The sequence below is a fragment of the Rhinoraja longicauda genome, chromosome 15 (assembly GCF_053455715.1).
Source record: "Rhinoraja longicauda isolate Sanriku21f chromosome 15, sRhiLon1.1, whole genome shotgun sequence".
Lineage (NCBI taxonomy): Eukaryota > Metazoa > Chordata > Chondrichthyes > Rajiformes > Arhynchobatidae > Rhinoraja > Rhinoraja longicauda.
Window position 1 is genome coordinate 37,458,481 of NC_135967.1, and position 14,755 is coordinate 37,473,235.

The 14,755-nt window shown below is 40.9% G+C and overlaps 1 protein-coding gene across 1 annotated transcript in view; it reads right to left on the reverse strand.

Moving 5' to 3' along the window:
• Nucleotides 1-1,940: 1,940 nt before the first annotated feature.
• LOC144600658 (ras-related protein Rab-39B) overlaps nt 1,941-14,755 on the reverse strand; it is a 14,749-nt gene continuing 1,934 nt past the window's right edge. Inside the window, exon 2 of the mRNA XM_078412509.1 lies at nt 1,941-3,429. Within this exon, the coding sequence (XP_078268635.1) occupies nt 3,003-3,429 (427 nt within the window). The 3' untranslated portion in view covers nt 1,941-3,002. The remainder of the gene's footprint in view (nt 3,430-14,755) is intronic.

Sequence of the window (14,755 nt, forward strand, 5' to 3'; positions counted from 1 at the left end):
CTAACTGATGAAGGCCAATGTACCAAAAGCCTTTTTCACCACCATATCTGTAACTTTTCATGCAAATATATTTAGAATGTTCAAAATTTAAATACCACCGTCTCAGGAAAAGATAAGTATGATCCATTCCCACCATGAAATTGGTACTAATTTCTGTATTTTGAAAATAAGTCACCTGTGAAAGGTATATCTGTCTATAATGCTACATCATCATAATAGATCATTTAAGTTTGAAGAACAGAGATGGAAACATTCCACATATCCAAGCCTTCATAATTCCTTCATTAAAATTAGATTGAATATTTACAAAATGATCCCCATATTATTGGAGTGGGGGGGAGCATTCCTAGATTTTAAGAAACGCTAAAAAAAAATCGTGTTTACTGGTTTTGTCACATTCCATAAGTGAAAATTTATTCAATTTGTCAAATTTCTAGCCAGTGATTTCCGAATTCTCTGTAAGGATGTATTTCTGAAACCCAAATGGTTGTAACGGCCTGGGCGCCTGTATTTATTTATTTTGTAGTTTGGGGAACCTATTCTGCAAAAAATGGCAATTTTATTTCCCTGCGCATCAGAGGCTTTTTTTCTAAATAACAGAATGATTGTCAAGTGTTTTGGTAGGTGTCGGAAGGAACTCCAGACACTGGTTTAAACCGAAAATAGGCACAAAATGCTGGAGTAACTCAGCAGGTCAGGCAGCATCTCTGGGGAAAATAAACATTTTGGTCAAGACCCTTCTTCATGTTGTTCTACAATACTTTGCTGAACTTAATTTGTCCTTTTGCATGCCTTTCATTCAAGCGGGGACAGGCAGCATCTCTGGAGAGAAGGAATGGGTGACGTTTCAGGTCAAGTCCTTTCTTCAGACTGAGTTCCAGACACAGACTCAAATAGTGTTTTGGTATGTTCTGATGTCTGACAAGGAGTTTTGTGAAACCAATTTGTTTTTTGAATGGACAAGGGAGACTTCTCTCTGCATATATTTTGTGTTACTGATCCATCTGATGCATTTGGTGCAGTAAAAACTAGGGCTGATTTTGATTTCTGGCACTTGTGTCAAATAAGCAACAGAAAATCAAAAGTGCTGGAGCAACTCCGTGGGTCAGGCAGCATCTCTGAAGAAAAGGAACAGGCGATGTTTCAGGTCGGAGCTCTTCTTCAGTCTCGGGCATGAGTCTGCAGAAGTGTTCCGACCCAAAATGAGACCTATTCCTTTTCTCCAGAGAAACTGCCTGACCCGCTGAGTTGCTACTGCACTGTGTCAATCTCCGATATAAAACAACATCTGCAGTTCCTGAAAATCAAACATGCAAGAAACAGGAAACGTACATTGTTAGGATCTCTGGTTCAGTAAATTCAGAAACGTCTGTGGCAATAAATTATATTAAAAGCGGCAATAGATTAAAAACAATTCAAAATCTTGAGAAATGTAATTTTCGGTGATATTTATATCAATTCCTAGAAGCATTACAGTCCAAGCACTTGCTGTGAAATTGCATTAAAGCCCTTGTTTGCTCAATGGATGAAGAATCGACATCTAAGTCATGCAGTTTGGGTGGAACTGTATTGCATTTTTCTCATCCAGAATTATGCATACTTGCCTTCTTCAGCAGTTACCCATTCGGTAGAATTCCTGTTTATTGACGAACCTAAAGGTTTTTGCAGTGCCACTGTACAAAGCTCCTAACTACTTTCCTAATATCTAAATGTACTTTCTAGTTCTCCCTATTTCTCAGCCTGGAATCATCTTATAATGCAATTGTAATGATCCAAGATGAATTCATTCAGATGAAGGTTCTTTTTTTTTTGCTGTACTGTGTGTGGCTTCTTTTTACACAACGGGATATGTTACTAACTAACTTTTGAGTTTCTTTATTCATTAAACTCACTTTTTGGTTATTTCAATGTAGGTCTGGTTTATTCACCAGAGTAATGACTAGATGGATTAACCATTTATTCAGCAAGGTAATGAATCATTCAATAGCACTGATCTATCATATACAGCATATAGTCAACTTACTGATTTACAAATACCTCTTTATCTGTTTGTACAGTCACTACACATAGGCTAGGAAAGGCCTTGTTAATTTTGCAGTTCCAAAATGTTCACTATTCACTCACATTAAATGTTATTGATCTTAATTTTTTTGTTTCCCCCTTTTCTCTCTACCCCACTATTATAGAGAATTCTTTGATGAAATTATAAATAATGCTTCATGAGCCATATTGACCATGAAGGATCCATTCTGTGTAAGATCAGTGGCATTTGAGATAACACCATTGGTTTTCGTGTCTCCTGATTATTCAGGGGAAAATGGCAGTTCATCATTTACTGCCCAATGAATCTTGTTGGAGGAGCCCATGGGCAAAATTGGGGTCAATGATGATGTCCAGGCCCAAAGAAACAAGTTCATGAAGCTGCAATCTAAGAACAACATTTTTCTACACACAAAATAATCTCAACTTTAAGTAGGTCTTGGGCAGAATAAATTCCTAAATTTTGTGTCTTTACTACTGGGATCTTCTCTAATTAAGTCATGGGTGACTGATTGGGAATTGGTAGGCTACATTGCAGATCTTCACCTGTACCAGGAATATGCACTGGGTGATCAAATCAATGTAGTGATGCAGGTTCTTCAACTGCCTTCCTTTCCTCTTTTAGAGTAAGATGTAGATATTGGTCTAATCCATATGCAGGTACTTTATTGCAACTTTCAAACTTAAAATGGGGAACCCCATCCCAGTGGTACAAAGGTCAGGGTTAGGTTGTCAGTTTGCAGGCAGAGGGATAATCGCCCCTCTTGGAAAATCTTCATCATCATTTGCAGAATAGGGTAACTGACTGCTCAGGACTGCCCCATAATTTATAGATCAAGATGTCCACTGTGTGGAAATAGTGAATTATTTGCAATACAAACTTAAAAAGGCCAACAGTATTTATTTGGTACAGTCTCTACGTGCGAAGGAACTTATCCAATTTAAATGCTTCCACTCTTTAATTAGCAGAGGCATCTTCTGCCTGATTTGACAGCTTCCTCTGATGAGTGGACCACATTTGGAACAAAACCACTCTTCACTCCTTCCCAACCCTCTTGCATCACAATGTCGCCCCTCCTCACAAGTTCATAAATATCCCTCGTCAGGTCAGTGAAGGCCTGTTCAACGTTGATGGAATCTCTTGCAGATGTCTCAATGTATTTCATCCGGTAAGCAGCAGCGAGCTTTTCTGCCTCTTCCTTGGAGACTTGCCGCTGAGATGCTAGGTCACATTTATGGCCGACTAGCACAAAGACGATCTGGAATGGCTGGACATGAACTTTGGCCTCTTCCAACCACTCGTGGACATTTTGGAAGGATCTACGGTTGGTAATATCAAATAACAGAAGTCCTCCCACTGAATTCCTGTAGTATGCACGAGTAATGGACCTAAAAAGTTGGAGAGAAAATGTTTGAAAACAGCTTAATAATCTCAAAATTCATGACATTTATTTAAAATTTCCATTTTATCTTACATTTTGTAAACCTTGTTGATTTTGGTTTTGGTGACAAAAGTCAAGAGGAAAGTAAAATCAGTGATTTTTTTTCAAACAAAAATTAAAAATGAGAAAAAGCAGTGTTTAAAAAGACCATATGTAATTTTCTTTCTTGTGAGCGTTACTTCCTTATTTAGTCCCCAGCGAGAAAATCAGTGGCTAATTATTAAAACACATGATCAACAGAGTGATCTCCTCAAATAATTCAATCATATTATCACACATGATCTTCCTTTAGCAAATCCATGGTGAATGTCCCTGCTATTTCCAAGATACCTTCAGATCAATATCACCATTCCTTAAGTCCTTAAATACGAATACTAGAATTCTCTGCTAACAGTACTGTCGAAGTACTTCATCATAATTCTGTTGTGCTTCAAGAAGGCAGCTTGTGACCAACATCTCAATGGCAATTAAGGATGCACAATACATACTAACCTTGCCAGTGATACCCACAGACCATAAATCAATGAAAGAGTCGACTGTGGCCAGGCTTTCTGCTACTGATGAACATTTAATGACCATGCAGGCCACGGAGAGAGTTGGCTTTATGTTCTAAGGCGGCAGCAGTTGCCCATGTTACAACTGGCAGAGTCCTGGAGTATCTCAGCGGTCCAGGCAGCATTTCTGGAGAAAAGGAGTAGCTGAAGTTTCGGGCCAAGGCCCTTCTCAGTCTTAGTCTGAAGAAGGGTCTCAACCTGAAATGTCACCTATTCCTTTTCTCCAGAAATGCTGCTTGGCCCGCTGAGTAACTCCAGCATTTTGTACCTATCTAGCTATTTATTGTTACAAGGTGATGCTGATAAATCAAGATGTTAACATGCACCTTGGCACTTGCTGATCAGTTTTTGTTCTTGGTTGAGAAAAATGAGGACATTTTTGAGATATGTTAAAACTAATCTTAAAAGTAGTAAAAATTAGAATACTCAAATAAAACACTTGAGAAACATTTCAAACTTTGATAATAAGTATGCAAAGTCTGACGAGAAACCATTTTGAGACACAACTCTGGAAACCCTACTCTTGGAGATCTGAACACAACTTTCATCTTTCTGGGAAGAGACAAAGTTCTGCTCTGCTTTGATTTTATAGAGTAGCAAACAAAAGTGGCAATCAAATGGAACAGTTAGATTTCAAAATATTGTTAACATGCATTTCACATTATAACGTTGCATCATTACACAAGCAGAACTATAATGTAAGCTGAGTACGGTAATACAGAAGTATGGCTTCCTCTCGTTTTACCATTTTATCACTTACCAAAAGGACACCATGTTCATGACTTTAGTCATGCACTCCAGATTTCCTTGTGAATGTGGCATACTTCTGTTAGTGGAGTGGAAGTAGCAGTTTGGCAGAAGACGGTGAGCATGCAGAAGTTCCATGAGTATCTGGATGGAAACCCTCACACTGACCTAATCTTTTACTAATAAATATTGTTGGACTTTGGGGAATATTTTTCCATTTCTAGTTACACCCTACTTCATTTTGTTAATTGACTTTGCCTTACTGTCATTTATCCTTATTCATGGTGGTGAATACCACTTGGGTGACACCATGAATTGTGCTGAGCATAAGAATTCCTTACATCATTGTGAAAATATTTTACCTTTTAGATCAGTAAGAAGAATTCACGAAGGACAAACAAATTGAGATACAACACACTTTTCCCCTAAATCACCAAGTTTATGAATCTGGAGATCTTCACAGCAACTGCTTAATTATATGCACACTTAGATTTACAGCACAACTGCCACAATGTGAAATGTCAGACATAGGGATGCTCTTCCTATGAAAGTGATAGCATTAACTATGCCTGTGTTGGCGGAGTCCAGAAGGGTGTGGCTGCCACATTGGTCTGCAGTAAGAAGTGATGTGGAGTAAACTGAACTGAACCATCCTATCACCAACTAGTAAGCGGTCCTGACCTCCCATCTACCTCATTGGAAACCCTTGGACGATCCTTAAACACACTTTCCTGGATTTTATCTTGCACTAAACGTTATTCCCTTTGTCCTGTATGTGTACACTATGGACAGCTAGATTGTAATCTTTATAGTATTTCCATTGTCTGGATAGCACACAACAAAAAAGCTTTTCAGTGTACCTCAGTACACGTGACAATAAACTAAACATAATTGACCTCGTTCTCACCAATCTACAAATTCAGATACATATGTCCACACCAACATTGGTAGAAGTGACTACTGCACAGTCTGTCTGTTCATAAGGATACTCTCCATCCTATAAGGCACAATCATCATGCAAAATGGGATAGATTCAAAATGAAACTGACAGAACCCATAAGGTGTTATGGACATTTGCAGCAACAAATTACACCATCATAATCTGTGATCATGAAGTCTGGGATATCCCTCATTCTCTCTTGCAATCCAGCCAGGTGATCAACTCTGGTCCACTGAGTCATAGTCAAAGAAAAATACATTACCGAGCCAGGCTATTCACCAAGGCCGGATTGGGAGGAAACCAGTGCACCTGGAGGAATGGAGAAAATGTGCAAACTCCACACAGTCAAGACTGAACCTGGGTCTCTGTCACCGTGAAGCAGTAGCTTTCCTAGCAGTACCCAATACCTAAAAATGAGGTGCCAACCTGATAAAAGCTGCAATGCAGGACTACTTGCATGATAAGCTATACGGCATAGACAGAGCTAAGCAACCCAACAGCCACTCAACTGATCAAAGAGTCAAAGACTGATCGGGTGTCAGAAGTTATGGGGAGAAGGCAGGAGAATGGGGTTAAGAGGGAGAGATAGATCAGCCATGATTGAATAGCAGAGTAGATTTGATGGGCCGAATGGCCTAATTCTGCTCCCATCTCTTCCTGCCACGTTCTGCAATCCTGCCACATCCAGGCAGGACTACAGGAGGCAACATGCGAGTACAAAAGGCAAGCATTTGCAATAATTTTAAACTGGAAACTCTTGATTGGGTGATCCATCTTGCCTTCCACATTAAACCAAGTACTGTTTCGAGGGTGATTTGAAAGGGGCAATTAATGCTATCCTTGGTGGCAATGGGTGCATCATGAAGAAATTGATGCAAAAAAAATTCCAGGCACGCAGCTCTTAACATTTCACGATAAAGGATCTACTAAATCACAACGAAGAACTTCAGGCAGGAGGAAGGAGAAAATAATGAAACTCAGAAATTCATGTTGTAGCTTTATAAGAATTTAGTTTGGCCACATTTGGGGTATTGTGCAGTTCTGGTTGCCTCATTACAGACAGGATGTGGAGGATTTGATTGGGTGCAGAATAAGTTTAACAGAAAGCTGCCTGGAATAGAGGGTATTAGCTATAAGGAGAGGTCGGATTGCTTTCCCTGGAGCAATGGAGGCTGAGGGGAGACCTGAATGAAATACATAACATTATGAGAGGCACAGACAGGGTGGACAGTCAGAATCTTTTCCCAGGGTGGAAAAGTCAAAGACTAAAGGGCATGGCTCAAAGGTGAGAGGGGCAAAGTTTTTAAAAAATATGAACAGAATGGATGGTGCCTGGAATGCACTGCCAGGAATGGTGGTGGTGGCAGGTATAATAGTGGCATGTAAGAGGCTTTTAGGTAGGCACATGGAAATGCATAGAATGGAAGGATATTGATCACATACAGGCAGAGGAAATGTGTTCATGATCATGTTCGACACAGACATTATGGGCCAAAAGGCCTATTCCTGTGCTGTACTCTTCAAGGATAAGCTTGAAAGGGTTCAGAAAAGATTTATAAGGATGGTGCCAGGACTAGAGAGTGTGAGCAATAGGGAGAGGGAGAGTAGGCTGGGTCTCTATTCCATGGAGCGCAGGAGGATGAAGGGAGCTCTTATAGAGGGATACAAAATCATGAGAGGAATAGATCGGGTAGATACACAGAGTCTTTTGCCCAGAGTAGGGGAATCGAGGACCAGAGGACATAGGTTCATGGTGAAGGGGAGAAGATTTAATAGGAATCTGAGGGGTAATTTTTTCACACAAAGGGTGATGGGTGTATGGAACAAGCTGCCAGAGGAGATAGTTGAGGCTGGGACTATCCCACAGTTAGACAGGTACATGGATAGGACAGGTTTGGAGGGATATGGACAAAGCGCAGGCAAATGGGACTAGTGTAGCTGGGACGTTATTGGACGGTGTGGGCGAGTTGGGCCTGTTTCCACACTGTATCACTCTATGACAGATAAATGTGCAGTAGAGTCATAGAATCATACAGCAAGGAAAACAGACCCTTCAGCCCAACTCATTCAGACTGACCAAGATGTCCCATCTAAGCTCTTCCCCTTTGCCTGCATTTGGTCCACATCACTAAACCTTTCCTATCCATGTACCTTTCCAAGTCACTTTTTACTTTCCACCTCAGAGATTAGGAGAAATAGATAGGAAATGTTTTTTTCATAATTATAACATTGATGTAGAAATGTACTAAAGTTAGTACATTTTTTGAGGCAGGTGGAAGAGAAAAATCTGATAAGCTTAGGCCTGCGTGTTGTGGAAAAGCTACTAGAATGTGTCGTTAGAGGTGGCCTGACTGAGTACGTGAGCAAACATGAGCTGATCAGAAGAGCCAGTCCCATTTTGTATAGAATAAGTCATGTATGACTAATCTAGCTAAATTCTGTTAGGCGGTTACTAATAGTGTCATGTCTATGGACTTTACGTACAAGGTCTTCTAAAAGGCATCCTGCAAGAGATTATTAATAAAAAGGACAACATGCAGAACTCTTTTCATTTTGATATGGGAATTCATTGAGATTTAGGAGATAAAAGACAGGATTAAAAAGTACACATTCTGACTGGCAAAATCTCCAGAGATCTTTTCTGTGACTTCACCTTCTCTCTTTTATTTATGACCAGGGGTGAGAGAAAAAAGTAATATATTCATGTTTGAGGCATGTACTCCACCAGACTTCCTAAATTCAATAACTATCTTCATCTTGTTGAGGCTGAGGGAGAGGTTGTTGTCCTGAAACCACATTACTAAATTCTCTGTTTCCTTCCTGTACTCCATATCATCAAAGACCCACACCACCCTGGCCATGCTCTCATCTCGCTACTACCATCAGAAGGCAGGTTCAGGAGCCCGAGACCCATTATCTCTAGGTTAGTGGACAGCTTCTTTCCATCAACCTTCAGTCTCTTGAAACACTGCACAAACCAGTCTGAAGAAGGGTCTCAACCCGAAATGTCACCCATTCCTTCTATCTAGAGATGCTGCCTGTCCCGCTGAGTTACTCCAGCATTTAGTGTCTATCTACGGGTATAAACCAGCATCTGTAGTTCGTTCCTATTCTAACTACAGCTTGTAGAGTTGCTGCCTCACAATGGTCCTAGTGGGCTGAAGGATCTTTTTCCATGTTGTACCTTTCAATCCAAATAACCCTACCTCAGCACCAAATAACTTAGTATTTCCACGTTTACACTACTTACTTTGACTTGCACTATTATGATCTGATTTACCTAATGCAACTGATCATTTACTGTTTATTATATATTTATTTTTAATTTTAATCCATTAATGAACCTATAAAGCTTCATTGTGAGCCTATAAAGCTTCCTTGTTTCTGGTCCAGGTCCATATGACAATTAAATCCCCTCAACTTGATTCATTGATTATCTTTGGGAGATTGTGCTTTATTATGTTCAAGGCCTAAGGCATTCCATACATTCATATTTCTTCTGTGTTGGGGCGGCACGGTGGAGCAGCGGTAGAGTTGCTGCCTTACAACACCAGAGACCCGGGTTCAATCCTGACTATGGGTGCTGTCTGCACGGAGTTTGTACATTCTCCCTGTGACCACGTGGGGGGTTTTTCCAGGTGCTCTGGTTTCCTCCCACAAGCCAAAGATGTACATGTAGATTAATTGACTTTGATACAAAAAATTGTTAATTGTCCCTAGTCTAGGATAGCGCCAGTCTTCGGGGTGATAGTTAGTCGGCAAGACTCGGTGGGCCGAAGGGCCTGTTTCTATGCTGTATCTCTAAAGTCTAAAGATTGTTGGGTTATGTTGGGGGGGTGGGGGGGGGGGGGAGGGGAGAGGTGAGGAGCGAGATCAGGATTGCTTAATCTCAACCTTTTCTCCCTTAAAATTTTCTTGGAGAAAAAAAAGCACCTACTTGAATATAAATACTCTCCTCACACTCTCTGATTGTAACCCAACAGTGAAGATTGAATCCACTAGTTAAGACCTTCTTGTGTTTGTACCTGCAGCATTTGTATGCTGTTTGCATCTGCAGTCAAATTGTGTGCAAGTGATTGCAAACGAAACTGGATGCTGTTTGACGTCATTTTTCATACCTAACAGCCTCAATGGGCTGGTGCGTCATGCATATAAAATCGCTGAGAATTTGTCCAAGGCCCTGTGCTCTGACTTAGTACGAGCTCTCCTATACAAACACGAGGCATATCCCATTTTGACAATTACAGAGGGAATTTATCAGCATTGGATTGGATAAACATGGCTTGTAAACCCCATTTTTATGCTCACTCTCTCCACTTTTGTTCCCGTGAGATTTGCTGCTGTAAACAATAGCCATTCCCTCCCTAACCTGCACCAGCCAGTGTGGAATGCTGACTGTATTACTGATGCTCCGTGTGTAAATCTTTGTGTAATTTCTGCGAAAGAAGACGGAAGGTGATCCGATTTTAAACAGTGGGTGCCGAGCTTTTATATCCACTGCTGGGAGAATCAAGAACAATGAAGCAGAATTATGGCTGCACTATTCAGAAGGAAAATCAGGAGGCACGTAGGCACATAAAGGATAGTAAGAAACAAAAGGAATACAAACGGTCAGGGTACCAAAGGGTAAATGCAGATTACCCTTGACCTAATTGAATAGTGGAGTAAACTCGATTACCCCAAAGATACCTTTCCTGTATTCCATCAGTAGGTATCCTCTGGGCGGCAACATCCAAAAAACACAACTGGTTCTCCAGAGATGCTGACCTGATTTCTTTCCCATCACGTCTCTTACCTCTCAGCAAGATGCCACTGGAGCATGGTGACTCTGCATGATCTTCCCACAGAAGGATCTACTATCATCAGAAACAGTCGCTCTACTCTTTTAAATCTGTTTTATACCCATGCTGTACTCGAGTTTGACTTGACCGTGTTCATGTATGGCATATCTGATCTTTTTGGATAGCATGCAAAAACAATGTTTTTCACTGCATCTCGGTACACATGATGATAAGAAAACTAAACCCTCTCCTAGGCTTCCAACTCGTTCCATATCTTGTCCAATATCTAGTTTTGAAAGAGCAAATATTTCTTCCTGTTAAATATTAAGAAGACCACAGTCATTGTCTTTCATACTCGACATAACGTCTATTCTCCATCCATTTGTTCCTTTCTCATCTCCAGTGAAGTAAACAAACTGGACCAGAATGTTTGCAAACATGGCCTCCTATCTGATTCTGAACCGAGCTCCTTTCCCCATAACCCTTCCATCACCAGAACTGCCATTGCACCTGTCGCATGAGGGAGGACCTCACTGAAACGTACAGAATAGTGAAAGGCTTGGATAGTAGATATGGAGATGATGTTTCCACTAGAGGAAGAGTCTAGGACTATTCATAGCTTCAGAATTAAAGGATGATCTTGTAGGAAGGAGATGAGGAGGAATTTCTTCAGTCAGAGGGTGGTGAATCTGTGGAATTCTTTGCCACAGAAGGCTGTGGAGTGGATATATTTAAGGCAGAGATAGATACATAGATTCTTATTTATTCACAAAATGCTGGAGTAACTCAGCAGGTCAGGCAGCATCTCGGGAGAGAAGGAATGGGTGACGTTTCGGGTCGAGACCCTTCTTCAGACTGAGATGCTGCCTGACCTGCTGAGTTACTCCAGCATTTTGTGAATAAATACCTTCGATTTGTACCAGCATCTGCAGTTATTTTCTTATGATACATAGATTCTTGATTAGTACGGGTGTCAGAGGTTATGGGGAGAAGGCAGGAGAATGGGGTTAGGAGGGAGAGATAGATCAGCCATGATTGAATGGCGTAGACTTGATGGGCCGAATGGCGTAATTCTGCTCGTTTCACGTATGATCTTATGATATCATTGGCTTCACTAATGCTGCAGACCCTTTTGTTGCTATCCTCTATCATGCCCTTGCTCTCTGTTTGATTATTCAAACACTCCCACTTAACCTCGCCTCTGTCCCCTTTCACATTCTTTAGTTTACCCAAATCCCTGCTGTCTGTATACTAAATTGTAGCAAGGCCTACTCACCATCAACCCTAGTTCCCAGTACAACAACAAGTTAGATTTCCTTACGTTCAAATGCCTCCACGCAGTGAGTGGGATCATCTCACAACATGTCCAGCAATTATTACCATGACAGCCAGCAGAAGCTTGAGAAAAGTATTTATTCAAACCTCCATGAGACATCAGGATATGATAAAAAATAATGTATTTGATGCAATACCAGAGTAACATGGCCTGCATTAAGATTTATGACGTAGGTCACAAAATACTATGGTCATAAATCGTGTGGAACTCCACGAGGAGATTTTTTTTCCTGCATCCTTTAATAAGGAATTCAGATGTCAGCTTTATCTTTCAGGTTGAGAAACGGGTTTTTGGAGGTTGTGACTTTAACACGGGCATCTCCTGCGTATACAAGGCTGGGCTGGAACATGTCTCTCCATGCATTTTGCCAAGAAGACCATGGCACCACAGGGAGGATCGTTGGTCTCAATCCAAAGTTAAGTAAGATTGATAAGGCTGGTCCAAGTCACAGGCTTTATCGCCAGCAAATAGCAGGCCAACATCTCTGCAACTTGCTGCAGCCTCACAATTCTCCGAGTATACTGCACTCCTCCAATTCTTGTGCATGAAGAATTTCCTTTCCCCCTTCATCAACGACCATGTCCAGGCTGTAGCATTCTACTCACAAGTCCCTCCGATTCACTTCTCACTTCTGCTTTGGAGTGCTCCTTCAGATCTCCTTAACTAACCAAGACTTGCATTACACTCCACAAATCTCGTCTGGTTCAGTTTGACATGTTACCTGATCACTCTGGGACATTTTGCTGCATGCAATCAATATGCTGTGGTGTCCTTATCTCATCATATTCCATTTGATGATACCAGGTCTTTATGTAGAATTCAATCTATCATTTTAGAAACATAGAAAAAACTGGAGCAAGTCCATGTGGCCCTTTGAGTCTACTCTGCCATTCTATATATTCCTCTTTCTCAGTCTCATACCCCATGATGTCTTTTTAGTTCAGAAATGTATCTATTAATTCATCATCTTCTTATACTTTTCCTGTATTTTGACCTCACTGGTAGAGAATTCCACAGGTTCACCTCTCTGAAATTTTTCCTCAACCTTGTTCCAAATGTATAATCCCATGAGACCAGGACTGTGATTCCGTGTTTTTTGTCTCCAGAGCTCGGGAAAATATTATCTGTGCATCCAGCCTGATGCAAGGAGAATCATGTTGGATGCAAGGAGATTATTTTGCATCCAGCCCTGTCAAAATGCCATGCATTTCATCTGGAACTCCCCTCATTCTTCAAACCTCTGGTGCATACAGGCTGGTTGACCCAATCTCTCCTCATCTGACAGGCAGACCATCCAAAGAATAACTGTGTCAAACCTTCCTTTAGAGTCATACAGTGTGGAAACAAGGCCTTCTTGTCGACACCGACCAACCCTTTCCAGCTTGACAACATCTTTCCTATACCATGGTGCTCTGAACTAAACACAATATTCTAAATGCGGCCTCACCAACATCTTATATAACAGCAACTTGACTCTGAACAGCAACTTCAGCTTCTCTCCTGAGATGCTGTCTGACCTGCTGAGTTACTCCAGCATTTTGTGAAATAAATACCTTCGATTTGTACCAGCATTTGCAGTTATTTTCTTACAGCAACTTGACTCCAAACTTCTCTACTCAATACTATGACATATGAAGGTCAATGTGCCAAAAGCCTTTTTGGCCAACCTATCTACCTGTGATGCCACGTTCAACAAACTATGTATCTGCACTCCTAGATCCCTCTGCTCTATAACACACCCCAGAGCCTTACCAATCACTGTGTAAAAGATTTTTGGGTACAAAGACCAAAGTTGTTCAGAATACTCCAGGTGCAGTCTCACTAAGGTCCAGTATAAGTGTCATAATGTCATAAGGGAAAGGAGTAGAATTAGGCCATTCGGCCCATCAAGTCTACTCTGCCATTCAATCATGGCGGATCTATCTCTCCCTCCTAACCCCATTCTCCTGCCTTCTCTCCATAATCTCTGACACCTGTACTAATCAAGAATCTGTCTATCTCTGCCTTAAAATGTTGAACTTCATCCTCGCTCCTTTGCTCAAAACCTCAGAAGGTGAAAACAGGGTGATTCTGAGTTCCGGGTTACCAGCAGGTCATTCACCTGCCATTGTATTCCGCACGCTGTTTAATTATCTGCTTTGCCACAACCCATCAGCTTTGATCATAATCCTTCAAAAAGGTACTCATTAAAACAGCATTCTGTGTACATTTATTATAATACCTCTGTCACCTGTTTTTATATTCAGAGACAGCCAGCAGCAGACATTTTGTGGGGAGTTCTCCCTTATGTGGCTCTATCAATAGAAATGGTGGAGTGTAGATCCTACTTAACACTCAACAAAGAATATAACTTAGAATATCTAAGTAACACTTTTCACATCGTTTTAAAATATTGAATCCTTGAATCTTCTGATCTCTGCAAGATCATCAGATTCATCTTATCTGGGACAAGATATACCACAAAAGCATGAAAGCAAGAATTTTTATATTCTTTCCTTAACACTTTTGTTAAGGTTAAATTATTTCTGTCACTACATGCTAATATTGTCTTCTGCAATGTTAGCAATAATTGCTTTTTGATAGCGTAGACAGAAGGCTGGAAATGTTGGCAATGAGATAATATTTGTAGAAGGTGCAGGGGATTCTAGGGATGTCTCCACATTTGTATAAGGGGTGCTGCTATTTGCAGAGATGTGGTGATGTGTCAATATCTGCTGGGATCTGTCAGAGAAAAAAGTTGGAAGCGCGCTGAAGTGTGACTTCAGTGAGCTGTGAATGGAAACTTTGATCTGCAGAGAGATTTCTCCATTCATAGCATCATGGGAATGGAAAACCATGATATCACACCAGAGAGACTTCTGCACCAAGTGTTTACTGCCAGCAGTCCTCCGGCATAAAACAATGAAGCAAGGCAC